General features: G+C 44.6%; 2 protein-coding genes across 11 annotated transcripts in view; both read left to right on the top strand.

The window, feature by feature from the left end:
- Window positions 1–3,525, top strand: part of PRDM10 (PR/SET domain 10) — a 46,574-nt gene extending 43,049 nt beyond the window's left edge. For all 9 annotated transcript variants that reach the window (XM_075173044.1, XM_075173045.1, XM_075173047.1 and 6 more), the window contains one exon: window positions 175–3,525. In XM_075173044.1, the coding sequence (XP_075029145.1) occupies window positions 175–411 (237 nt within the window). In that variant the 3' untranslated portion in view covers window positions 412–3,525. The remainder of the gene's footprint in view (window positions 1–174) is intronic.
- Window positions 3,526–3,720: 195 nt separating this feature from the next.
- On the top strand, window positions 3,721–22,371 carry NFRKB (nuclear factor related to kappaB binding protein). Of its 2 annotated transcripts, none has more exons than XM_075173041.1 (26): window positions 3,721–4,025; window positions 4,603–4,756; window positions 5,166–5,367; window positions 5,463–5,590; window positions 6,627–6,801; window positions 7,121–7,222; window positions 7,815–7,888; window positions 8,307–8,391; window positions 8,873–9,053; window positions 9,247–9,355; window positions 9,863–9,989; window positions 10,887–10,952; window positions 11,921–12,000; window positions 12,082–12,125; window positions 12,540–12,597; window positions 13,440–13,614; window positions 14,201–14,307; window positions 14,775–14,898; window positions 15,347–15,426; window positions 16,114–16,334; window positions 16,431–16,710; window positions 17,042–17,260; window positions 17,729–18,514; window positions 19,245–19,351; window positions 20,122–20,257; window positions 21,027–22,371. In XM_075173041.1, the coding sequence occupies exons 2-26, from the start codon at window positions 4,622–4,624 to the stop codon at window positions 21,150–21,152; spliced, it is 3,927 nt and encodes a 1,308-aa protein (XP_075029142.1). In that variant the 5' UTR covers window positions 3,721–4,025; window positions 4,603–4,621; the 3' UTR covers window positions 21,153–22,371. The 2 variants fall into 2 exon arrangements, with proteins under 2 accessions (XP_075029142.1, XP_075029141.1); XM_075173040.1 differs by having other exon boundaries at window positions 12,537–12,597.
- Window positions 22,372–27,379: the final 5,008 nt, after the last annotated feature.

Here is a 27,379-nt window from a genome sequence, read left to right as displayed (position 1 = left end):
AGGGTTATCTTGCTCTCGAGTACATTTAAATGAAATACAACTTAATTTCAAAATTCCTTGTTCCTACCAAAATGTCTTCCAGCACAGCAACAGGAAAGTTACAAACTGTGAGAACAGAAAAGTTACAGAAGATGCAACAATTACCACTGTTTTTTTTTTATATTCCCCACGCAGACTCACTATGTGATATCTGAAGGTCAGCCTGATCTGGATGTCAAACAAAACTCTTCGCTCTCCGGCGAGGTACAGGTCGGCGTTTCCCAGCCACCAGCCCACACGGATACCTTGGAATCGCAAACGAGCAGTCAGCAGCAAACCACCCAGTACATAATCACTACAACCACCAACGGGAACGGCGGCAGTGAAGTGCACATCACCAAACCAAGAACTTTCTCAGCAGAACACGAATGAAGAAGCCTCGTGGTGTCTCTTGCTTGTACTTGTCACCTCCCCCGAAAGCCCAGATCTGTGGGTATCCTGGGGCTCAATATGTTTTAAAGTATATGCTCACTTAACTTCAACTAAAATCTTGGAGCTCTTGTTAATGCTTTAAGAGGGTTTAAGTCCTCAGTGACCATGAAGAAGTACCCTCAGAATCCTTCTGGGATGCCATTTTATGCAGCTTTTAACAAAAAGGGGAGAAGTGAAATCGCTGCTTGCTCTGGACTTTTTTTTGGCATGTCTGCTGACCCTTATTTTTCCTTTTTGGAAGTGTCTCCAGTAAACAACTTTTTATTTCAATTGTATGGGGAAAAAAGCTTGCCTAACTGAAGGCTGACTGGCAGATTATGTTGTATGTATATTTTTAATAGGAGCTGTTAAACAGGAGGACATCATGTAAATTGCGAGAATATGGCAGAACTGGGTCATGTGTCTTTGTTTCAGCAGCCAAGGTGAAAGGGAATATACCAGCTCCGTGCGAGCAGACTGCCTGGAGAGAAAGAGCAGCAGCAGCAAAGCGGTGGCTCCTTGCGTACGGGGATGGATATAACAATGAAGCTGTGAAGATGTGCCGAAGCAGTCCGTTAAGTTATTATTTTTCCAGCCCTCCAGAACTGTTTACATGCCGTCTGCCCTGCCCTATTTCACCAAGCAGTTCCAGAAAGAACAAAAAGTGCAGTCTTAAACCCATGTTTGGAACAAACGGATCGAAATCGTAGTAGCACATAAGGAAGGGTGGTACGGAGCCACTGTTATCTCTTTTCCCCTCCAGCATTTACAGGGAAAATGGCCTTTTTGCCTGTAAACAAAAAAAGGCTCAGCTTAGCCTGCATAGCAGCTTCTGCTGTGACCTAAAGATAGTTGTGCCGGGAGAAAATGAGGGTACAGGAGCACGCCTCTGAAGACGCAGGGTAGTTGTCTCTGTTGCCACCTCGAAGTGGACGTATTTTTCCCCTTGAAGACTGGATGGAGAGTTGGTTACTCTGATTTTTCCAAACACCTTGTAAACAATGCACTGTAATTCCTTTGGACAGTTCCATAAAATGACCAGCCCTGGACTCAGGAAACATGCTAGTGGACCACTATTTATGGGACACAGAAAGCCATCTGGGAGGGTTGCCTGCTTTGGTAGACCTGGTCTATGTACAGAGTTCATGTCATGTTTAGGGACCAGGAGAAAGGGAAAGAGAAGGTTTTATCTTTTAAGGCCGTGTATTTTTTTTCCTTGTATAATTCTCCTTCACCAGTCTTGTTGGTTGGTTATTTAATGCATTCTGGTATCTGCAAAAATATGAGTACAACTCCGTTGACTCCTGATGGGATATACTGTGTATGTCTAAACCTCCTTTCACTCTGCTTGAAATCTCATCCCAGAATGTCTGTGCACAACAGGATACGTTTATTTATAAAACAAAAGCAAAGAAGGACGTTTTGTCTTAATGGCCCTTGAGACTGAAGAACTGAGAGAGGTTTTTTGATTCGTTTTCTCTTGTGCTGCACTGAGTGTGAATGCGGGACTCGTTTCCCTAAGTACTCCCACAGATTTAGATGAGGATTATGGGCGTGACTAAGCGCTGCAGATGTTCACAGGTTGTGGTATGGGGCCTTGGGCAGTTAAAACTCTTAGACACGAGAGAACTTCACACTCGGACTGGGCAAGAGGAAGTCTGCTGACTTGCGGGCAAAGCCTTGTAGCAGGTATTGCTTTGGCAATTAACGTATCTGTTAATATGGCGTGGAAATAGTGACCGCGCGTGGTAAAATAAATCAGATTGAAAACATTGGCCAGCTCAGAACTGTTTTGAGGTAGCTTTGAAGTGACTTGCCAACAAGCGGATTAATTTGTGCCTGGGATTTTGCTCCTCTTGCTGTACCACCATACTCTGGGGCATTAACGAGATTGGTAAAGTTAATGAGGACCAGAGCTCCCATTTAGTCAAGCGCAGTGATGAGTGTCTTCAAATGCAGTGGATTTGGGAGCCCATCGACTGCAGTTCCCAGTAGTTCACTTGAAGTCGTGTTGCTGAGGGCTTCTGAATTACGATGTTGGGCGTTGCGATGTTGTTGGTGCGGGAGAAGAGAAAGGAGATTTTTGGCTTGGCTTTCTTGAGGCTGCTAGATGATTTAATAACGAGTCAAAAAAATGGTATGGGTAATAGGAAGATAGGAGACTTGGAAATGGGATATTCCAGGCGGATACTGCCCTAGAGGAGCAATTTTAAAGTCTTAAAAGGTCTGTAGTCTTTATAGATGAACATCGAACTTTTTCCCCTTAGTGATATTGCAGATGTGGGGTTTAAAAACATTTTGCTCTGTTTACCTTTGATGGAAAGGATCACAGACTGAGGACACCTGTACCGGTTCGTTAAACCTGAAAACTACAAGGTGTTCCAGAAAACAATTTTAAAACAGCCTCTTTGAACTCAAATGTTCCTTATCAAAGTTTCTACTCTGTCCCACAGCAGTGTACTCGGGTTAAGTTAAAGGAATACCTCGTTGCGCATCCCTGGAAACTGCAGTATCATGAATTTCCTTCCAAGTAAGGAACTAGAGTGATTGCACGGATGGCAGGGGCCTGCTTTTAGAAAGACGACAAAAAAAAGACAACAGTTTGCATGCATTTTTTTTTCCCCCAATTTCTGCAGTGCAGAAGGTATAGGATTTATCTTCATTTTGAAAACAGAGCAACCCAAAGATCTCTCTTACGTAATGTCCCACAGGAGCTTAACCCTGGAGTCCTTTCAGTTGCCGAAAAGGGCCACGTTTTGCTCAAAAATGGGCCTTGCTGCAGGCTCCGCGGGGGCCTGATGCTGTTCCTTGTGGGCGTTTTGGGTCCGATTCTGTATTTTCCCGGGGGGGGGGGGGGGGAGCGCACCCTGAATTTGCACCTCTTGGACTGCTCGAGCCCCTTTGCTCTGCCCCTTATTTAATTGTGTATGTTTGTTGTACATTCAGTGACTGTTATCGTGTTCATAGTCTCGTGCAACCTCGCAGGTGTACAAAAAAAAAAAAAAAGAAAAAAAAAAACCCAAACAAAAAAAAGCCGGAATTAATAAATCTTTTTCTCTTTTTTTTTTTTAAAAATACTGGCCCTGACCCGTTTGTTCACTGGGGCTACGGGGTGGGCGAGTGAAACGGGGCTTCGCCGTTCTCGCGTTATATAAACGTCGCCTGTCCCGAGGGGCTCGGTCGCGACATGCGGAAAACCCCCGCCGCCACCGCCGGAGGGCGGGGAAGGGCCGCCGCCTCCCTGAGGGGAGACGCGCACTGCGCAGGCGCGGCGGGGAGACGGCGACCGCGCAGGCGCGGCGAGCCGCCGCCGCCTTCCGCTTTCCGGTGCGGGCCGCGTGCGGGGGCTTCCCGCCCCCCTCAGCCCCGGCCCAGCGGTCGCCGGCGGGGCTGTGGGGAGCGGCCCGGGGCCGCCCGTCGCCTCAGCGGGGAGCGGGCCGCCGCCTACCTCCGGGGGGGGCTCCCCGCCCTCGCAGCCGGCGGGAGACCTCCGGCGCTCCGGGGAGGGTCTCGGGGTGCCTTTACCTCCGCGCACGGGGGAGCGGTCGGTGCCTCGGCCGGAGCCAGCGTAGCGGGTATGAAATGAGGTGTTTTTTCTGTTGTTTCTTACTGTCCGACTCTGATTTAAGGGTTTATTTATTTTTTGTTAATCTATTCCGCGTGGGTCATGCGTTTTCCTCCCAGCCTAGCTGCTCCAAATAATACTTGAGGGGAAGAGGGCTCTTGGCCCAGTCACAGCTGCAAATTCCACCTGAGAGACACCCTACCTTAGACCTGCCGTTTGGCTTTGCACGTTAAAACTACTTTCAGGATTTAGGTGTAGTTTTTCATGGTCTTTCGCTCTATTGACAACAGCTCCTGCAGGTGGGGAGCAAAGTGAAATGGGTCACCTGTACTTTCCAGTCTGCCTGTGCCGGGGCATGGTGCACGCTGGCTGGAAAAGCATTCCTCTGTTGACATGACTCGTGTTGCAATTGAAGAGGAAATTAAATAAATTAATGCTCTGATACCTTCTGTATCTCACGGCCCGACACTGTAGCTTGCGTTTAAACCACCGCTTCATCAAACGCAGCTTCTCAGTCATTCCTCAGCTGGGGAAGTACCTGGGTTTGGGATTTTCGGTTGTGGAGGGTTTTTGCTGCTGTTCTCCAGGAGCCGGAGAGGGTGCAGGATGGACTCTCTGGACCACATGCTCACGGACCCCCTGGAGCTGGGACCCTGCGGGGAAGGAAATGGCACACGCATCATGGAGGACTGCATGCTGGGTGCCACCAGAGTCAGTCTGCCTGAGGACCTTCTGGAGGACGTGAGTAGTGCTAAGATACTTTGCCGTTTCGGAGCATCGGGAAACGGTGTGTGTAACTCCCTTTGTGGGGCTTACAGAGCAAACTGAAAAGAGGGGAAATGTTTCTGACTGTCTTGGAAAAAGGTGTCAAAAAGGGCTTTGATTAATCTCAGGAAAACGTCTTTTAGAACCGTTCTGTTATAAATGTCTTTGAGAAAGTTCTGTTAGTTACAAGTTTTGAATTTATTTTCTTGTTGCCGGTAGTATCGTTGATTTCCTCACCTTTCCTCTTTACGCTCTATTGTTTTCTGCATTTGGTGAGACACTGTCTCGTGACTTGTGTTACTTAACCACAGAAAGCCTTAAGGGCTAGAAAATTGTCAAGGACGCAGATGCATTTTCTTCACTATCGTTTTTTTGCTTTCTTTAGCCTGAGATTTTCTTTGAAGTTGTCAGCTTGTCTACATGGCAGGAGGTGCTGACAGATGCGCAGCAAGACCACCTAAAAAAATTCCTGCCTCACTTTCCTGAAAACAACCGAGAGCATCAGAACAAACTCATCTCTGCCTTGTTCAGTGGTGAAAACTTCCGTTTTGGAAATCCACTGCACATCGCCCAGAAACTCTTCCGGGGTCAGTGAGCATAATAAACTTCTGTGTATTTTCTGGGTTAAGTTCTCAACTAGCAGTTGATGAAAACTGAAGTGTTCTTTACCTCTTTCTTACAGATGGACACTTTAATCCTGAAGTTGTGAAATACCGGCAGCTCTGTTTTAAGTCGCAGTACAAGCGCTACCTGAGCTCTCAGCAGCAGTACTTCTACCGACTGCTCAAGCAGATCCTCGCTTCCCGCAACGTGAGTGTCTTCGGGGCGCGGTCGTCGCTTTCTTCTGTTCTGTAACGAATAGGTTGTCTTTACAACAGAGTGTCTTGGTATTTGTGCATTCACAATTTTCGGAGGTCTTTCCTTTAAGGAACGCTGCTTTTCTGGTTTTCCAGTGCCCCTGTAATATAAGAATACTAGAAACATTGTTATGTTTGCAGATTTCAGGTTTTGAAACTCTTATAGCTCTCCCTTGTGTACAGTGTCTTTCTTCCATGCCCGCCTTGTCCCCCGCTTCCTGCATTTGCCCCTTTACGCCTTACTGTCCTAGTAACAAGTCATTCTGCCTTCATTTTCTACCATTTCTGTCACTGTGAAACAAGTAAGGCTGCTAAATAGGTAGCTGTATGAATTCCCCAGCTTCATGGGGGGCTGGTGTAGAATAGGTACAAAGCTCTGATTCTGATGCCTGTAAATCCCTGATGAAGTCTTCCTCTGTGGATAGTGTTGTCAACCGATTGCTGCCAACTGAAATGCGTTCGTGGCAAATACTTGCTCGCTTATCATTTCGTTAAGCTTAGACGTTGAAACATCTGGGATGTATGGATGAAGATGAACTTCTGTCTTTATGAAATGCTCCGCAGTGACACGGGAAGAAGAATACAGAAGTGTGTAGGAAGTTATTTCCTCTATGGCCGTAAGGCGTAAAATGTTTTCTTCAAAAGAGACAGTTTTCCATGTTTGTGTTACGTACTTGGCATGGAAGCTGCACAAATCGATCTCAGATCAGTGGTTAGGTTCCTCTCCACAGTCTGCATAAAATGACAGTGAGGTATTGTACGCGGAGATGAAGGTGCAGAAATTTCTACTAGATCCCTCCTTGCTTTCCCCCTGCTTTAAATGGTGGTCTAAAATGCTGGTTTAAAAATTGCATATCTGGCAGATACTTTGTAAGGGTTACTTTATAAAGAACTGAGGTGCTCACCGCACCAGCTCCAAACATTAAACTTGCTAAGAGTATGTGAGTTGTAGCTGAGATAGTTGACGTCACGCGTATCTCATCTTCCAGCACTTGCTGGATTTAGCTAGGAAAGGCGGTCCTGATATGACCCTGAGGAGAAAGCACTTCCCACCGACGTATGACACGGAAGAGCGAGACAGACGGACGCACCGGCGCTACTTGAAGATTCTGAGGGAGGTGAAAGAGGAGTGTGGAGATACTACCTTGTCTTCTGATGAAGAAGGTAATGCCCCGGACTGAACTAAAGACTTGAGGTGTGAATGGAGAAAGACAGATTTTTTTATGTGGGGACAGTATCTTTGGTAGACGAATGGAAACTGAACTCCAGTTTTATTGTCTGTGATCTAATTTTAGGGACGTGATTTAGTGGGCATGGTGGTGTTGGGTTGACGGTTGGACTCGATGATCTTAGAGGTCTTTTCCAACCTTAATGATTCTATGATTTTATGATTCTCATGAATACAGGGTAATAGAATTATATCGAATTATGTAGATTGGTGCTACGTCTTGCAGAAATAAATTTATTTCTCTATTAATTTTAGATCTAAGCTCCTGGCCTCCAAGTTCTCCAGCGCGTTGTCCAAGTCCACCAGTTCCCCTGAGAGTGATCCCCACGTTGTCAACCTTGGACATGAAAACAGCAGGTGAGAACCAAACTAGGGGTTGATACGGATGTAGGGGTGAGAATTACTTTGAGACCCTGCAAGAAATCAGTTTGTTGTTTGATGGGAAATCTTGTAATGCTTCATTTTTGCAGTCTCCAAAACAGTTGGCTCTTCTCCCAGTTCATTTAGTCTTTTTCTCCGTGGAAGGCTAGTATTTTAACACAAGGGTCTACAGTTTGGGTAGTACTACTGATTTGTCTGTTATATTTTGCCTTTTACGGTTGAAGCATTAGCATAGTCCAGTTTGAAATATTTTGCTGTATGTGCTGAGGAAATCCCTCCTAAGGTTACTGTAACCAAGTCTGCAAACCCTTCGTGCAGGACAGCTGGCTCGTTCTTTTCACTTCCGTACTTGCATCAGCAATGAAATCTGACGACCCAAGGAAGAAAGTATTGAAATAAATGAGTTGATTAAAAGAATGAAATTCAAATAAGGAAAATTTGTTACTAGTTACTGAAATCTGGAGATTGTTGAAAGTGGGAATGGATCGAAAATGGCATTCTGAGAAGTCTGTAAAGTAACAATAATGGAAAACTGTGCAAATAATCTCTGAACGTTTTTTCGTTGCAGACAAGATAGAACTCGGGGAAAGTGATTTGAAGATGATGTTGAAGAAGCACCATGAGAAACGAAAACGTCAACCTGTAAGATGTCAAGAAGTCGGGGGGGTGGGACTACATTTTATCTGTTAGCCTTTTATCTGTTAGCCGTAAAGGTCAGGGTACTTCTGGGTGACAAAATGATTGCTGCGTTTTTTGTGTGCAACCACCCTTCAGCTTTTTATTGTAACCTGTATTTAATTGTCAGCGTATAGATGCAACTGCTGTTTATGCTTATCTGTTTAAAAGGATTTTGTAATTTTAGTGATGTGTTTTGGAGAGACAAAATTTCGCGTTTCGGGGTTAGAAGTTTTCCCAACTTTTATTGCAGTAAATAACTTTATAAGCTGATCCCGGATAAGTTTGGGGCATTTCAGTACTTGGGTTATTTTCTGTACCCTTGTCGCTATCTTAGCACTTTGTCCTTCCCCAATTTTAATTTCTATCCCGTTGTCCCGTGTAGGACCACCCCGATCTAGTGACGACAGACCTGACTCTTGAGGACATTATGACTCGAGTAAATGCTGGCAGGAAAGGTTCCTTAGCAGGTCGGTGGCTTGGACGCGGTACTTGTGCACTGCGTGAATATAGGGTATCCTGTGTGTGTGAAAAGCTAAGGTGAAGGTGGTCTCGGTAGATTGTTGTATCCTTTCGCTCTTCACATAGCTGGCTAACTGCTCTGGGGTTGCGAGTTGTTCCATTTCAGTTGCTCACAGACAACTCCAGTTTCCACTGAAGGTGCTTCCAGTTAATTGATGAAAGTTAATTTGTGTCTCTACTCTGAGCAGTTACCTTTGCCTTTCTAATTTCATATATGTTGATTTAAAACCTAGAGGTTTTCTATTAAAAGGACTGCATTGAGGGGAAAAATAAAGATTCATGGAAATGTCTGGGAGGATGGAATGAACTGGTGGTGAATGAGTGCACGCTACCCACATATGTTTAAATATATAGTTAGTTTATGATTCTCCATGAAATACGGTGAGAAGTTTTTCTCATTCTTCTTCTTCCCTTTTCTCATATCTAAAGCCTTATTTGACCTTGCAACCCTCAAGAAAAAGGTGAAGGAAAAGGAAGATAAGAAGAAAAAAAAGCTGAAGATTATTAAATCCGAGGTGGAAGATTTGGCCGACTCTCTTAGCAATGCAGATGGAATCCCACCAATGTCTCAGGATCCTTCCCCCATCCCGCTGTCATCTGTCAAAGAGGAGTAAGTGCTTCAAAGGGCCCTGAACGCCTTGTGCGGATGGAGAGAGCAGCAGGTGTTGCAGCTCAGATTTTTGTGGGACTTTTGCAGGCTTTGCTTTTCTGCAGCTTAGGATGTGCGAAATGTTCATCTTTGTATATGAAGGTGAATATTTACTCAGGGACCTTATTCTGCTTGTGTTCTCTTTCATTTGAAGACCTCTGGAAGAGATGAAGCCAAGCCTTGGAATAAATGAAATATCTTCCAGCTTCTTTTTCCTTCTTTTGGAGATACTGTTTCTGGAAGGGCCTGCTACTCTCTCTGTGGTAAGGAACCACCCGCTTATCTAGGAATCTTTGCAGAAAGCAAAATCAGGGGATAGAGGGGTTTATAGCTAGTGGTGATTTTTATAGATAGGGGTTTATAGATAGTGGTGATTTTTCTCCAGAGTTGTCCTGCTGCAAATTATATTAAGATGTAGATTACATACTAAAGAAATGAAACCCTTTGGGAGTGCATACTGCGTTCTGTTTTTAACATGTTTCATAAATTTAATTAGTTGAATCTGTAGGTCTTTCCGTACCCGTTCTTTAGATCGTGGTTAGATATATTCTATATATTAATGGCAGAGATGGTGGGGAAGTTTCTTCCCCTTTTTGGTGTCTGCTGTCTGAAAATACGGTGTTACGGTTACTTGAAAAAGTCAGGTCATTTTTTTATATACATAAAAATCTTTTTGTCCCCTGGATATGTTTAGCTGTTTTGTTTTCTATTAAAACAGTCATAGTTTAAAGTGTGAGATTTTTGATAGACTATTTCTTTTTCCTCTTCAGCTTGAAGATAAGGTTCTAGATTGGCAATCTTCTCCTGCCAGCGCACTAAATAACTGGTTCTCCTTTGCCCCTAACTGGTCTGAACTGGTTTTACCCGCCTTGCAGTACTTGACAGGTGACAGCAGAGGTAAGAATGGCTGTTAAAAATACTAATGATGCTTGTACCTCAGTTCTAATCAGTGCTGGTTTATATCATAGCTCAAATCAACTTTTAATTCATCACTACAATAAATCATTGTAGCGTTGACAGCGTTTCTGTGATAGGCTTTATGGCTTACGTTTCTTGATTGTGGTGGACTTGTTTTGCATGTGGATAGTAGATAAGGCCCAGTATGTGAAAATGTGTGTGAAATTGCCTCTAGACAGACAGTTTCTCCTATTCAGATCATGCGCTTCAGGCGGGATGTTTGAAGCGGGAAGAAATTAGTCTCTTCCCGGTGCGAAGACATTGTGATTGTCTTCGGAGATAATAAAAAATAAACTAGATGATGCCCTGAGCAATCCACTGGAAACGTGAAGTTGCCCAGCTTTGATCTGGGGCTTGGACCAGCTAAGCTTCAGACGTTCCTCTCAAACTAAATTATTCTGCGGTTCTCATTCGCTTAGTGGGAAGTTTTAAAGGGAGAGACAGCGTAGGTTGTAGTGGTCTTTGCAGCACGGATACTTAATGTTCTCCGAAATGCTGGTGAATACTGTAAATCCCGAGTTCACTTCCCATGAGCCCAGGAATAGTCACCGTACAGTAACAGTTCCTAGTGCCTCACAGCGCGAACGGGATCTCATCTGGCAGCCTGTGGATGAAAGACTCGTTATCCTGTTCTGTTCTTTTCTTGTGCTTGCACTGTTACTCTGAGATGCTCACCTTCCCTTTGGGCAAGTATAAATTTAGAGATGCACTTACATAATCACTTAAAATGCTTTATCTGTCATTATGAGTCTAACTCAACATCTTGCATTACAACAGTAGGATTTTGGGGGTTGGACGCCTGTATGATGTCTCTGACATGCACATTTTTCATTGTAGATGTTCCTTCCAGCTTCTCACCTTTTGTGGAATTCAAGGAAAAAACTCAGCAGTGGAAATTGCTTGGTGAGTATCTTGTGCTCTTCTGTGATTTCTACGATAGTAAAGGTTGGTTGTTTTCTCCAGGACTTTACTTTTCAGCTTGCCGCAGCCCGGAGAGAAAGACGAGCAGAGCTGTCAATACGTTGGTTAGGGCTTTTCTTTTAGCTGAGCCAAGATGTGTTTTACATTCTAGGTTTTCACAAGATATTACTGTCAGCAGCAGACAGAGAATAAGTGAGCAAAGGCACTGGGCTTTATTTCTTCATGTGGCTGACCTAACCATGTTTATGTCACCCTTCAAATCTGTCTGAACACCTTCATATTTTCCCTTCTGTAGAGCACACCTTCTGATGATTCAGGGTAATTGTTAATTATTACCATTATAAATGAATTAAGCTTCTCTGTAGAGCAAACTGATACTATTCTTGAAGTGGGAACTAAAGGGCAAATTAATAATAAATGTGCCCATGCTTATACTGAGTGAATGAGAGATTTCTTGTGTTTATGTTCATTCCTTTAGCTACTAGGCAGAATTTTCCGTTCTTAACTATAGTGATTCTAGCGATCGTATTTGCAGGCTTAAACTGGCAGAGATTTGGAGTCAGGAAGCTACTTCTCTGGTCCCTTTCACAGTCTTTGGCGGAGGTTATGTGTTTCTGCTCATGGACTCAGTAACTGGGATTACTTTGGAGAGTGGGAACCAGCGCAAGTATCAGGTGGCTGTGTCTCAGACGGTATCTTGCCCGCTATGCCAGGAGTTGAAGCACCGTCCTTTGTACCAACACAGGAGAATAACTAGGTTTTAGCACTTTCCTAAGCCTGCATGTGTTCAAGTATTGAAATTGGAGCATCTGTGAAGTGCGGAAGATGCCTTGTGACTGGTGATGCAGAGAGGGGGGAAGGGAGTAGGAGATGGCTGGGAAGTACAAGCAACCGGCTTCATAACGAATAAAGGACTTCTATTTCCTTTTTTTCCTGATTTCTTGGACTAGGTTCTTGCCAAGATCATGAGAAGGAGTTGGCAGCCCTGTTTCAGCTCTGGTTGGAGACCAAAGACCAGACTTTTTTCAAAGTGAGTCAGAAAAAATCACCTCCTAGCAGCACAAAACGTGACTGCGTTATATCCAACGTTGACATTTCTGTTTTTCGATAGGAAAATGAAGACAGCTCAGATGCCACAACACCAATTCCCAGAGTGTAAGTATATAGTACTGCTTGAAAGCTTTTGCAGTCCATACTAAAGCTATGAAGTTTGGTCCTTGTGCCTCTGGATCTGAATGGCTGGTTGCTTAAAATAAAAAGATTTTACATCATGGGGCAGGAGGGAACTTGATAGTCTGATTTTATAAATGCAGGTAACTGGACTTCACAAAGTCAACTGATTTTTCTCCAAGTTCACATATCTTGTCAGAGCAAGCCTGTAATCTAACTTACAGTCCTGATAACTAGATTATTTACAGTCCTACTTACAGGTAGTGCATAGAGCGTATTTTAAGATCTCTGCTTTCAGAATTTGTTCAGAAGAATTTGCAGAAAGGGTGAAGTGATGTTCTTTGGGACTGTTACGGGCTTGTGGTTGCTCAGAACTGATGGTGACCTTTGTTTCAGAAGGACTGACTATGTAGTCCGACCTAGCACTGGAGAGGAGAAACGTGTGTTTCAGGAGCAGGTAAGAATTAATTTTAAACTCACATGTTGAAACAGTTGGCCACTAAACCAAGAGAATTTGTGTGGGATGGCAGTTTGAGACTCTACACAAACTTTGTTAATGTAAAGAATTAGGGTGTTTCTTCTGCCTTGAAGTGGGTATCTTGGCCTTACATAAAACTTGCTGACAACGTAGCCTGGCTGCTTACTTCAAAAGCACCTGTATTTCCAATGAGTATTGGGCAAAATTAATTGAAATTGGTAGTGCCAACCTTTCTATCTCCTCTGCCATCCCCCAGCATACGAGGATGACTTGTCTCTACATTTTTTGGGCGTGTATGAGTACGAGCAGAAGACGAGTGGCAATAAGTGCACCCATACACTTAGTTATCTTATCTGTAGTAGATGCAAGCGTGTATTACAGGGTAAACACATGATGACGATTCTTCTCCCTGGGTACACGTGCTGTGTGCGTGGTAGAATATCCAGGTTAAATTTTGGAAATCTCTCTTTCTCCAGATTAGAGGAGGAAGAAAGGGCTTCTTGTTGCTGGGGGAAGGGGTGTTTGCTGGGCAGACCGTGTATCTCTGGCACCTCTGTAGTCTGTGCAGCTGCTTAACAATGAACCTAATGTATTGCACCTGCACACTTTGGTTAGGTGGTGCTTTATATTCTGCTTGAAGTAGTTCATGCTTGTCTTCATCCAAAATAAGTTTATACAGCAGTATTTGAGCCTTTAATTTAAAAAAAACTTTCTCTGGAGTGTGATAGTAACTTACATTATAATATAAACGTAGCACAAGCTTTAAGACTTTGCACTGTGTGTTTCCTGCTAAATTCAGTCCTCTTTGTTTCCAAATACAGGAACGTTACCGTTACAGCCAGCCCCACAAAGCTTTCACTTTCCGTATGCATGGCTTTGAGTCAGTTGTGGGTCCTGTGAAGGGGGTGTTTGACAAGGAAACCTCACTAAACAAAGCCCGAGAGCATTCTCTCCTGCGCTCAGACAGACCAGCATATGTCACCATCTTGTCCCTTGGTAAGGTGATGGCCAAAAAAAATTACTTAAAAAAGAAAAGGGCTCCCCTGACCGCCCAAGCAATGACTTTAGGAATCGACATTATAAAGGGAAAAGGTGGGCAGTCTGGGATGACATAAGCGAAGAAGAAATAAATTATATGGAATAGAGGTGGTGGAGTGCTGGGAGGAGGAATAACTAGAAAAGAAGGCATCTGTGTGTTGCTGTTGATCTGAGAGAGAATGTGAAATAGGGAGCAGAGTCCATGGGGCTGGCTGAAGCTAAGGCTCAGATAACCGGGAAACAGAGAGTGGTGGTTTCAGTACACTGTTGTGAAGTTGGGGCATTGCGAAGTCGTTCTGGGGTTCAGTGCTGTTCCCCAAGTTCATCACTCCTTGTACAAAGCCGGCACAGTGGATGTACTTTAAAATGCTCCTTTATAATCTCTGCTCATATCTCTGAGGGATCGTGGGGGCTAGATTTTAGTGAGCAAGTAGGCACTATGAGAGCGGGGATAAGAGAGCAATACCAAAATGTATCTGCCAAAGTACTTGAATACAGCTGCCTAGTTACGGCTGGAAGTTTAAGCTCTGATTTTGTATCTCAGTTCGTGATGCTGCTGCTCGCCTTCCTAATGGAGAAGGAACTCGTGCTGAAATCTGTGAGCTGCTTAAAGATTCCCAGTTCCTAGCTCCCGATGTCACAAGTGCTCAAGTAAGTTGGATGTCACGTCTAGCCTCAGACGGATTCTTGTAAAAATACACTGTGCAGACCCGGGCAGTATTCAGTGGCTGAGGCCCAATAATTTTTTTATGCCGCTTTCACTAGCAAATGATAGCTATGTTCTGCTCTGGTGAGCTGCTGCAAACCTGCACCGAACTCTGGATGATGAAAAAACAGCTAGAAAAGCCACAGAATTAACACTGTGTCATGTATCTGCTCACATTTTAGATTCAGAAATTGTCAATTTTCAGAGCTCTCAGCTTTGGTGGAAGCTCCATTTAATCCAAGGTGGCAAATGGCATCCTGTGCTGCAGCATGTGCTCTCAGTCAGTTCTTACTCAAATGGATTGCTAGCAGCTTACTCAGGTTTTATGCCAAATAGGATTACTTCTCTATTCGTGACTTTTGGCTGGCCCAACCAGGGACATCTTGTAACGCCGTGAATTCTGAACTTTCAGGTTAATACTGTTGTTAGTGGTGCTTTGGATCGATTACATTATGAGAAGGATCCCTGTGTGAAATATGATATTGGACGCAAGTTGTGGATCTACCTGCACCGGGACAGGAGTGAAGAAGAGTTCGGTAAGCCTGGCTTGGTGGTATCTTAAGAGTGGAAAATGTTTATAAATCTCATTTTGTTTTTCACTTTCCATGCTCTTGAGCTTCTTCAGTCCAGCTGGATAACGAACATTAAGTTATCGGTGTAGCTTTTTTTCTCTAGTCGGTTTGCTAATGTTAGCCCATCAGCACTTAAATCCAGTCTTGCAGAGCAGTGTGTCAGTTTGAAGTATTTGTTAGGAAAATAGCATCCCATGTGCAAGAACTGCAGATGTATGTACATTCACAACTTCTTATGTGTCTTTGTTTCAGCCTTTTTGGCTCATTTTACTTGGTATTTTTCTTTGCACTATTCCATGACAATGTGTGTTTGATTTCTTGTCTGAAGATGAACTCACAGTTCTGAATTGGCGTCTGTCTTAAATCAGTTTCCTTGTGTTCAGGAGCTCTAACCACTAATTTGTATTTGCAGAACGGATCCACCAGGCTCAAGCTGCTGCAGCAAAGGCCAAGAAAGCTCTTCAGCAGAAGCCAAAACCTCCGGCTAAAATGGTAAATTTCTTTGCACAGATGCTTTTGGGATTGGGAAGGAGGTATGGATTTAACTTAATCCATAAATTCTGCATCCGTAGCGGCTGATGAAGATTACCACCTCTCTGAGTTACCAGTTCATTATGTTTACGAATGTAGGTTTTAGTCTAGCATCAGTGCACAAAATGAAGAGGGAAAGAGGGGACTTTCACACCTCCCAGCTTCCGCTGTTATCCGTGTTGATCTCAGCAGAAAGATTAATGGAATTCATTTGTGCTCCCTATTTTAGGGATGGTCTTTTCAGAGCTAGTTTTGAGGTTAATCTGTAGCAGAGTGTGTGGAACGTGTCTGCTGCTGTCCCCCCGGCTGTGCTGAAGCTGTCAGGGTTCGGATGTCTTTTATTTTTTTGGTATCGATATCAAATATCTCTAAAGTAGTTGCTGTTGGCAAACTAACCAAGGTGGAAATCGGAACGTTACGAATATTTGTCACTGCCGAGATGCACTTTTCCCTGAGAACAGGAGCAGCCAAACACACCAGCCCATTTGTGGGCTTACAGTCAGTCACCAGCGATTTCAGGATTTAGCACCAGGGCATCATTCATAACCATAGAGAACTCAGCTTAAAGTGCTCAGCCCGCTCTCTAGAGTGCAGCAATCAAAACCAGGTTTTTTAGAGACCTTCATGCTTGACGTGGTTTCTTTGCAGAAGTCTAGTAGCAAGGAGAGTTCTGTGAAAGCGCTCCCCAGCAGCACATCGGAGCCCAGTCAGCTGAGCCTTAGCGACTCCAGCATGCCACCAACTCCCGTGACGCCCGTGACACCAACTGCACCAGCATTACCAGCAACGCCTATTTCACCCCCACCAGTGTCTGTGGTTAGCAAGAGCGTATCTAGTGCTGGATCAGAGGCAGCAAAGCCCAGCCAAAGGTACCTCTTCCGTCTCATACATTGCTTGTGAATGTTACTGGTTCTTTCTCGATCATCTACATCTTTGCTGACCTACTGGCTTTATCTTTTCCGTAGTGTTCTGCTGGTATCATCCCCTACCATGCCACAGCTTGGGACGTTGCTTTCCACAGCCCAGAGTTCACAGACACAGCCGGGGCCGCAGCCACCTCCCACCCGGGTGGTAAGCCATACCACCTCCTCAGGACTGCCGCAGGTCCGGGTGGTCACCGCCCAGTCCAGCCTCCCAGCTGTGTCTCAGCAAGCCCCGGCGGTAACCCAGCAGCAGCAGCAACCTACGTCCGTGCCTCAAATCCGCGTTCCAGCTACAGCCACGCAAACCAAAGTGCTCCCTCAGGTGAGTTTGGCTGCGTGGAAATGGTGAAGTAGCTCTGTCTTCTACTCTGACTTCTTTTAATATTTCGGTATGGTGCACAGGGATTACTTGCTCACTTGGAACATGCAGTAACTGCAGGGCAGGAGCGTAGAAACAGTTGTGTGTAAATAATACTGTTCAGTGCTCCTTTTTTCCGCCCTGTTGCCTATTTATGTGGCACGATTAAATTGTGCATTACAGTAAAAAGTCCACAGAACTTGCAAGCTCTAAGGCACGAGACAGAGAGAGTCAATTATTAGTCTGTTAGTATTGCGTTAGTCTGCTCATAGGCTGCCTCTCTGTCTTTCCGTAGGCTGTGATGACTCTGCCGGTAAAAGCTCAAACCAGCCCGGTGCAGGTGCAAAGACCAGGAAGCTCTGTGACGGGACAGACAGGCATCACTGTGACAGGGCTGTCTGCAGCGCCCAGTCCTGCTGTAAAGCCAGTAACCAGCTCTCCAGGCAGTTCTGCTACAAGCACCTCCTCCACCACCGTCATCCAGAACGTAGCTGGCCAGAATATCATCAAGCAGGTGAGAGCGAGGGAGAGACAAGGAACTGGGCTCCGCGACCCCGTCGTTTCCCATTTGTTGTGACGGTCGTGATACGCAGATGTGAAAAGATAGTGAAAACGGTAGTGAGCTGTAATGCTGTATGAGTTATTGACCGTACGGGTTTAGGCAGTTGCTGGTTTGGTGTATTTGAGCCCCATTTTCACGTACGGGTAAAAGACGTGTTAGTCCAACGTTAAGCATCTTCAGATGTTGATCTCATTTTCATTCATCTTGTTTGAAAAAGCAGCTCCATAGTATTTAGTATTTTATATTGTTTTGGGAATGCCACCTGATGCGCAATCAAAACTATTTTCAGTAGTGTACCGAGTGCTAGCGTCATGCCGCTTCAGTTCTGATGGGAGCAAACATCCTGTTGGGAAGCTTTACTTTGGCTGTGCCTTGGACTGTGTCCTGATTTGATACAGCCGTTTCTCTGATCTCTTCCAGGTGGCTATTACAGGACAACTTGGCATGAAGACCCAGCCTGGAAGTGGCATCCCCCTCACAGCGACCAATTTTCGGATCCAAGGAAAGGATGTGTTGCGCCTACCCCCGTCCTCTATCACCACAGATGCGAAGGGACAGACTGTGCTGCGTATCACCCCGGACATGATGGCCACCCTGGCCAAATCTCAAGTCACTACTGTCAAACTGACTCAGGACCTCTTCACAGCAGCTGCGGGAAGCAGCGCTAGTGGGAAAGGCATCTCTGCAACTTTGCACGTGACGTCCAATCCTGTCCAGACTGCTGATTCTCCAGCCAAGACTAGCACGGCCACTTCTGCTTCTTCCAGCCCAGCTGGAAGCACAGTGGTTAAAGTGACTCCTGATTTAAAGACTGCAGAGCCAACAAGCTCCGCTTTCCGACTGATGCCTGCTCTGGGCATGACCGTGGCAGATCAGAAGAGCAAAGCCATAACTACGGTGGCATCCACTGAGGCCAAGCCGGCTGCTACTATAAGAATCGTGCAGGGGCTGGGGGTGATGCCGCCCAAAGCTGGGCAGACTATTACTGTAGCTACTCATGCTAAGCAAGTGCCCTCTTCCTCAGCAGTGAGCGTGCCCGGCACAGTCCATACCTCAGCTGTCTCTTTACCAACCATGAGTGCCACAGTGTCGAAAGCAGTTGCTGTGGCCTCGGGAGCTGCTGGGACTCCCATAACTATAGGCACAGGAGCCACTGCTGTGCGGCAGGTACCCGTCAGCACCACAGTAGTATCTACATCCCAGGCAGTAAGTAATGCTAAACTTTTTCGGGAGGTGGGTGAGAAAGGGGAATGCTGAAATGTACTGATGGTTTATGTCTGAAAACTTCTCTTTACGTCCACGGAGGCTCAAATTAAGTACTGTAGAATGTGGGTCTGCAACTGGTTTCATGGTGTTGGAATTGTAGCTAAATGCTGAATGATCAGAAAGCAGTCAGATATGTCTTCCCTTACCTCCTGTTGCGAGTGAATGAAATAAACTTTGCTTATCTGAAGTCCTACCTCGTGCAGCTCAGCGTCTTGCCCCACACCTCTGAAATAATTTCCCTTGGAATGGTGTCAGAACTAGAAGTGCTTGTTACTTGTATTCACTTTTTTACCGAATTCCCCGTTTAATACAATTTTAATGTCCAATGCGGAAGGCACCGTAAACTGTTATCGTGAAAGCTGAATAAGCTAATTGACATTACCAGAGCTTCCTAAGGATAAAAATCATGGACGGATGCAATGAGCCATCCCAGAGAAATACCGTGGCGCAAAGATGATGCGGGTTTTCAGGGCTGAGGCAGCTGTGAAGTGAATGAGATGGAGGTGAATTTTAATGAGCCTGAAACGGAGCACAGATTTCATCAGCAAAGCTGCTGTTGGTTTCTACTCCCAGGACTCCTAAAAAGCAAGCTGAGTGGTAATTGCATGTTGTCAAGCAGTTTCTCTGCTGAACTCCCCGCGGCTCCTCATGTGTTCTTCAACTTCTCTAGGGTAAGCTACCAGCACGAATAACAGTGCCTCTGTCAGTGATCAGCCAGCCAGTGAAAGGCAAGAGTGTGGTGACTGCCCCCATCATCAAGGGCAACCTTGGGGCCAAGTGAGTATTTTGCGTCTGGTAGTTTTGCTTTAGAAATAGGCTGAGGAAGGTCTGTGTTCAATAGGTTCCTGGGGACCTAGCAAGCAGAGGGTGGAATAGACTTGCAGTCCGTTAATAGGTCCATTAGCTGCAAGAAACTGAATGAATATGGTGCCTGGCAATGAAAATATCTTTGTTTAGATGCCCTGAGGTGTAGTTCTAGCAAATACACTGAAGAAAAAATGTTCTTTGCCTTGAAACTATTGGATTAGTTCTGTGTGTTTGAGCAAGAATTAACCTGGTGACATACCTAAAAATATGTGCAATCTGAGGCCATCTCTCCATTAAAGAAACTAGGGAAGTGTTAACTGCCTCTGTGAAAATTCCTCTGGCGTTCCGATGCTGTAGTCTTTTTGTTTATTCTTGCACAAATTCTGGTAGTGTCTCCCATAGTTAGTATTTCAAGGCAGAACACTGTGTGCTCGGCTATTTTCAGCGTTCCTTGAGAAGTGTTCAGGTCTGATCAGACTAACCCCGTGATGTGCACTCTCCAGAATTAGAGGATTTAATTCGTGTGATAAAGTAATTCTCTATCATAGTGATAGATGTTGACATAAACTTGTCACTTGTGTATTTGCCAGTTTTGTGGGGGAAAAAGCCCCACTACTTAAAATCATTAGTAAATTAGACAAGTAACTTTAATCTCCTAGCAACTGAAGAACAATTTGTGAGTCTGGAAGAGCTCGCCTGCTGTGCCGTTTGCTAACCTTTCAACAATTCTCTTTCCTTAGCATCAGTGGATTAGGTAGAAATATCATCCTGACTACGATGCCAGCAGGGACAAAACTGATCGCTGGGAACAAGCCAGTGAGTTTTCTGACTGCACAGCAACTACAGCAGCTGCAGCAGCAAGGCCAGGCCACGCAGGTAACGGCACCTAGAATGATAATATTATTTGCTTTTTTATGACTTAACATCTCCTGAAGACTTTACGCTTGATATATGGGGTTCCATAAAAAGTACCGGTACACAGCTTGGCTGTAGCGTCTGCATTAAGCGCATGCGAGTGCATCATCTCCTTTACCTTCCCTCCATCCAGATACGGTTTTTAAATGTTTTTGAAGCACTGATAGTGTAATGAATGTAAACCCAAAAATCCTGTCAGGAAATGTACCCAACTGCCTGAAGGATTGTTTCTATACACTTGGCTCTTTTTATAGTGCTTTGTACTTTGGCTTCTGTGGGTCACCATTTCTTGAAGAAATCACATCGCTTCTTTGCATATCCATCTTTCTGTCTGGAAACTTAGTGTTCTGTAATTCCAAAGAATTAATCTGCATTGAGAGCTGCTAGTAACAAGTCTGTAGAAGTGAAGTATCCAATGGATCCAAGTCCTTCTTCTGAAAACTTGTAAAAGCAGCTGACACGTAGGTTTTTATTCAAACTAGTTTTTACTTCTTCCTCTCTAATCTTGAGATCTGTTGCCACCATCCCACGTGAACAGCGGATGGAGCGATCTTCTTGTGACAGATTCTGCTCTTGATGTGTTTCGGTGCTTGGTCTTGTTCGTATAAATTAATTTTTGTTGGCGGCAGAAACAGATAATTTACCAGCACTTCAGAGTGCGATGCAAGTGCAATGTGTCACCAGGTTGTTCTTGACATGACTTGAGTTTTTTTCTTTCCGTTTCAAACAGGTTCGAATTCAAACTGTACCAGCCTCCCATCTCCAGCAGGGAACAGTGTCTGGCTCTACTAAAGCAGTTTCCACTGTGGTTGTGACAACAGCTCCATCTCCAAAACAGACCCAAGATCAGCTATGAACACTGGTTTGAAAACGGATCGCTTTCCAAGAACTTCCCTGAGTCCGTGGTCATCCTCCATCCAAGCCCCCAAGACTACCTAACCGCAGTCACGGCTAGGGATTGGACTGGATTCTGTCACGTTGCTTTTCTGGAGTCAGCGTTGTGATGTCTAGGTAGAAATTCCACAGCAAAAGATGCTGTACCTACAAAACAAAATGTTTCAGTCCAGACGTGTAAAGCCACGGTTCTGTGGCGTTGATCATTTAAGAAACGTCTTCCTTTTCTTTGTTCTCTTCCCATCCAAAGGGCTTTTTGCGAATATCATTTCTGTGCATTTTGGGTTGTAGACAAAGCGGTTGATCTTGGGTCTTCCTTAACCAGGGAAACTTGCTTGGAAGGGGTAATTGAGACTTTTCAAAGTCACGAAGAAGATGCCTCCTTTTGCTGGAGTCTAGCTATCACTACTTTTATATAGGTGACTTAGGACGGTGGCTTGGACGCCGGAGTTTGTTTGTAACATAGCCTGGAAGTAGATCCCTAACACATTCAGTGTACTATTTATAGACATTTTAAATACCTCTCCCCTATCTCTGAGCTCAGACTTCTTTTGAACAGATACCACTTCCACGTCAAATTTCTGTCCAAGGCAGGATGAGAGTCGAGACGGTTTTCGCTGTAAAAAAGCTAGTAACCATGGGGAAGAGTGAGAAGTGGAGGAGATAGAGAAAGTCATTGTGTGAACAAGTCTGTCAGCAAATGGGAATATACTAGAAAGGAAGAAGAAAGTGTTCACCAGAAGGATCCTCCTTTAGTTTTCCTCAACAAATAAACCTTTTTATCGGCCAAAAAAAAACTGTAGCTTGTTTTAAAAGTTTGGAATATGTTTTCAAATGTACCCAAACTGTAGTCTCTTGGACTCAGAAGAAATATTTTAACGCATGATCCTGGCCTTTAGTTTTGTTTTTACCTTTGCAATTTTATCTCTATACATAAATTTGTTTGAATTTTGCACATACCGGAGATGAATTCGTGGCTGTTGTGACATGACCTTGAAGCTTTCTCGGAATGAGATCAGAAGACATGTTGGACCAGGAGAAGAATAAAAGGGCAGAAAGCCTTACAAATCTCTGCTATCTCCTTTCGGTTTTGTACAGCTTGTTGTTTTGTGTACAATGGTTGTCTAGCTTGCCAAGGGCTAATAGATTGTCCATCTTGTTTGTAAGATGGTTCTTTTTAACCTGGTTTCTCTCGTAGTCTTTTTTTTTTAAATATGTGGTTTGCTCCAAGTTATATGTTGTTGAATATAATCTATTTAAAGAAGCAAGTCTTACAGTTCAGCGCTCTCCAGCGCTGCCTGAACTGGGTGGCTGGAGCTGTGTGCGTTGCTGTTCAGAACCACTGCACCTGAGCGGAGCAGGCAGTTTTGCTGGGCTTCGGGCTGGCTGTGTCGGTCTTTCTGTCTTTCTGTACAATAGCTGACTACTTCAGGAGCGGGTTGGGGGAAATCGGGTGTTTCGGTAAAAAAACGAAGTGGCTAGCTGCAAGTATTGAATAAGCAGGGCACATCAGTACACCGTTTTAAAGCAAGCACTTGAATTATGGTTTATGGGCCTCGGGAACAAAATTTGGAATGATAAAGGTTTTCTGAGCCTACTTTGTCAATTTTTGTCCCTTTTTTGTACATTTAACTGTCGACTAAGGAGACAGCAGAAAGGCTGTGGTTTGGGAGGGAGGCGAGGATGTTCTTCAGTCCTTTTAGTTGTGCAGTTAAAATAAGAAATGAAAGAGAAGACAAACAACTTCCTGGTGTTGCTTATGTGAAAGAGCCTCTAAATCCAAAACGTAATCAAGATAATCCTGCTATGTTAGTTCTGTTCGTAATTAATAAAGTTCGTCAGTGTCAAAACCTGCAATCAAGTGCTGAAAGATGGTTACAGTGTGAAGCCCCTTGAATTTCTGTGAATCCTCTTGCAAGTAGCTACGTGAATTTGTCGCTGGACACAGGAGGCTTTGGCAGTATTAAGTTTAACAAAACAAGAAACCGGCATCTAATCCCATGAGTGTAGTGCGTCTCGGATTGTTCCTGCTACTGAGTTTAATTTAGTGTTTAATTTAATTCTTGCTGTTCAGGTCAACACCATCTCCTTTCCTCCGTATCTGTCTTTGCTAAACTGGTTGCTAACGTGTGAGCGACCTTGGCATTCATTGCTGCTTCGCTGAAGCCTGTTCTGTTTGAAGCGTGTGATCTCTGGGGAAGGAGCGTCAGTCACTATGTGGGCTTCTTATTTCGAAGGACCACATGCTGGATTAAATAGTATATGCTTACTCCTGACTTTCAAGAACAAAGTACAGCCCGTTCTATGGTTTCAGCTGCCACTTGTCTGATGAGTTGCTTCCACTCTGGTTGAAAAATAACCCTTAAGCTACTGCAAGTAAAGAGCCCTTGTTTTTAATAAGTAACCTTTAACTTCTACACCGTAGGCTGAAGGGCAGCGAGGGGCTCGAGTTATATTTTTGGTGTATGCTGGGACTGGATGAGGGTATATTCAAGCTAGACTGTGTTCCAAGTGGTGTTCGCTCCTATATCCTCTTGCTCTGGCAACTGAAAGCTGTTCTGGATGAGCACGACGGTTTGAGCTGCGCTGGGGAGCATGCACGCAGAGGAAGGCGGCCTAGAGAAAGTATTAAGCTCATATTGCCCATTTTCCATCTGTTTGTCCTGCCTGAAACTGAAGGGGCTGCTGCATCTTCGCCATTACCTTTTTTAATTAAAAAATGGAAGCACAGCCTGTTTTCGTCACAGTGAGATGCTCACTAGAGTTATCCAAGAGCCTTGATTATTTCTTAAAAACTGTGGATTAGATGTTTATTTCCAGCAAGAGAATATCGTGTAATCATTGCTTACAAGAACTGAGCATGCCACGCAAACTGCCAAAGGCCATTTGAAGACTTTCTAACCTTTATTTTAACAACTGCTCTGTTTTATTGAAATCATGGGGGAAATCTCTATTTATATACCTCAGTAGGATGCCCTAATAACCCAATGAACTCACCTTGTGAAAAGCGTTCCTTTTCAAAAGCAATAGTTAATTGGACATCAACCTGCGTATTTTTAACAGTTGATCTTTGTTTTCCAAATGCCTTGCAGTCACTGGCAGAGTTTTCAGGTAAATACAGAAACCTTGTTCTTCACGTGACAAACCTGAACCACAGAAACTAGAACAAAGTCGCAATAGACTCAGCTCTTGTAGCCGGTCCTGCCTGCCATGAGTTTGGTGCGTGGTGCCTGACCTCAGGACCCTTCTGGCTGAGTACTCTTCACACTATAGGACAGCTAGTCTGAAATTTAAGACTTTTGCCCCGAAACAAACGCAGCGACTTGTTGCAGACTGGGCCGAGCCGTGGGGAAAGGAGAATGCGCTGCGGTGTCTCAGGTGGAAACTGGCTCGAACAGAAACGTGGTTTAATACTGTTGCTGCTGGGTGGCAACCAGTTTATATCAATCTGAGATATACTTGAATCACAGTTATGTGGGTAGGTCGGATGTGTTGTACATCAAAGGGGATCCTCAGTGCTGCACTGGGTCATTCAGCGGTAGCCTAATATATCGTTCACTCATTTGAGAAAAGCTTCAGGGTAGCATCGTTATAGCTAATGAAGATTTTTGAATTCAAACTTAGCACCATCATTTAATGGGAGTTTTGTGAATGTGTATGGAAACACGGGGGCGTTTTCGCAAACTGTGGATACCGTTTCTCCCCGCCTGCCTCTGTACGTACCAGTAAGTGATGGGATAGCTGAGGATAGCAAGGAGCAAAATAACCGTATAGTTTGCGAAAGGGAAATCACGGCATCCAGAGGTGGTAGGCTGGATTCACCTTTCCTAACTTGTGCATTGAGCTTCTAGATAGATAAATCTGAGGTGCTCACCCTAGACTGCGTTCGCAGCCACTGATACCTCCGGAGGGCAATTCGTTTGACCTCTCTCCGGTTCTTCTTGTAGGACGAATCGCTCTCGGGATATAACCATTTCTCCCTGTGGACTCTACAAAGAATTCTGGATGAGTAGCTCGAATTTGGGCTTTCGATGATTTAATTTAGGGATGGTGCATCTTACGTAAAGTGAGCCATTCAATGTGGATTAATCCATTTGAGCATGGATTAATCTTGTATATGGCATCCCGTGCTGAGGCCTAAAAACTGCTAAAGCAGAGGTAAATATTTTAAGAACCAATTTGTTTCCTTCTGTCTAGAAGTAATCACCAAACCAATTTGGTAAGCCTTTCATCCATATCTTCTAACGTTACTTTTTCTCACTGTCCTCCAGTTCGCAAGCCCTGGAGGAAAATAACTCATCTGCCAGAGCCAAGATCCTTGAAGCAGAAACATGCTGGTCTTCAAGAGCTCCAGGATCGGGCGGTTTTCACAACAACACTTAGAGAAAGAACAGAAGGTGCCAACCAAATACAGGAGGGAGCATCAGTAAGTGGATGTGCTGACCCAGAGCAAGGCCGTCGTCGTCTGGAAAATAGAAGAGCAAACCGGCCGAAGGTCACGCTGTTTTACCTGTTGTGCTGATGCTGCTTGAAGAGTTAACGAGGACCTGGGAGCGAGGACCTGCAAAGATGCTGGCATCGTTTGAAACTCAGTAAGTGACTTTAGTGTTTTGGTGTGTCAATCTGAATGAATTTTTGGCAACGGGAAAATTTTTCAGTTTGTGCTTGGGGAAGCAATGGCTACTTGGTCTTTACGGGACAGACGTACAAAAATATGCTTGATTACTCAAAAAAAGTATTTGCACTGAGGACTTTTCAACTGCTTAAGCAAGTTGCTCAGTTTATGGTGAGAATCGTTCCTGTGTGATCGGTTATTCAGTGAAATTATGGGTATGGGCAGACAGTCAAAAGCCCTTGAGTCACTGCAGCTTTATGAATTACTGATCTCTCTTTGCGCTGCTTTGCTTGTGTAAGGAAATAAGTTCTGGTTCGTAGCTGGGGTGGCCTGAGTAGCTTAAATGATAAGCAATACCTTGGGAAGCCATGGTATCGAGGTTTGCTTTGAACGGTATTCCTGTACGGAAAGTGCACTTCCAACTTCGGTTGGCCCCTGTAACGGCTATGAAGGGGTCTTAAAGCCGGTGCTGGTGCAAAGCAGAGAGGGAGGCTGTTACATCAGTTTTATTGTCACAGCGTTGTACGTGTTCTCTGTAGGAAGCTGGTAGCTTACCAAAAATCATAAACTTAACTGGGTTGTTGTTCCATACATGCGCTAGGACAGCTGGGCAGGCGGGAAGGTGTTAATGTGCAAAGCTGAGGATTTCTCCAAAAGCCCAAAGTGCTTCATTGTCACAAAAATAGCATCCTATTCCTTTGAAGGGCAACATGAAGGCTTGGTCTGTGTTTTTAGATAGCTGTGACCAAGAGAGAGAGCCCCCAGTCAGAGGGGCGAGTCCTTTGTAATTAGAAAGCTGAGTTTGTGTCTGCTTGATAGGATTTATTCTATTTTGGTTTTTCAACTCGTGTTGTGGAGGTGAGTCGAAGCGACGTGGACATGCTGAAAGGGTACTGTATCTGTTCAGAGTCAGCAAACCCAGGAGCTCCTTCCAGTGGGAAGAAAGCTGTCATTGACTATGTCCAGGCACCTGGATTTTAACCATTTTGGCAAGAAGGGTCGGAGTTTGCATTAGGGCTGGATTTAATCCCTGCTTGTGTTTTTCTTGCTCTTTTTGTGATGTAAGCCAAGCATCCCAGAGAGCAACAACTGCTTGGCTGGGAACCACTGTTCCCAGCTCACTGATTCTTCAAGAGAAGTGCTCTCTTCTCTCAGCAGTTGAGATGGGTTGCAAGGTGAGGCAGGTTTCCCAACATCTCCCTGACATCTGGTGGAAGGAATCTGAGGGCTCTCCTTCAGCCCACGCACAGCCTTTTCCCCACAAGCCAGCAAGAAATGTCTGAGCTTCAGAGAACTGGTAGGAAAGCCATGGGAAAGTAAGTCAGAGCTTACCAATTTTTCATGCAGTGAGGGAGATCTAGGTTGGATGTTACGAAAACTCGCAGAAAGTAAGGACACCTTAATGCTAGAGTAGGTTGTCTTGGGAGGAGGGGAGTTTCCAGGCAAACATTATACATTGTGAACCTACTTTTGGGGTGGGGAATGGACTAGCGCCGGTCTGCAAGCCTGATCTAGTCAGCAGGGTGTTTCATCCAGCCTGCCAGCTCCTCCCGGAGAGGACCAGCATTGTCTAG

This window comes from Calonectris borealis, chromosome 24, assembly GCF_964195595.1.
Source record: "Calonectris borealis chromosome 24, bCalBor7.hap1.2, whole genome shotgun sequence".
In the NCBI taxonomy this organism is placed as follows: Eukaryota; Metazoa; Chordata; class Aves; order Procellariiformes; family Procellariidae; genus Calonectris; species Calonectris borealis.
This window is presented reverse-complemented; position numbering and strand designations above follow the sequence as displayed.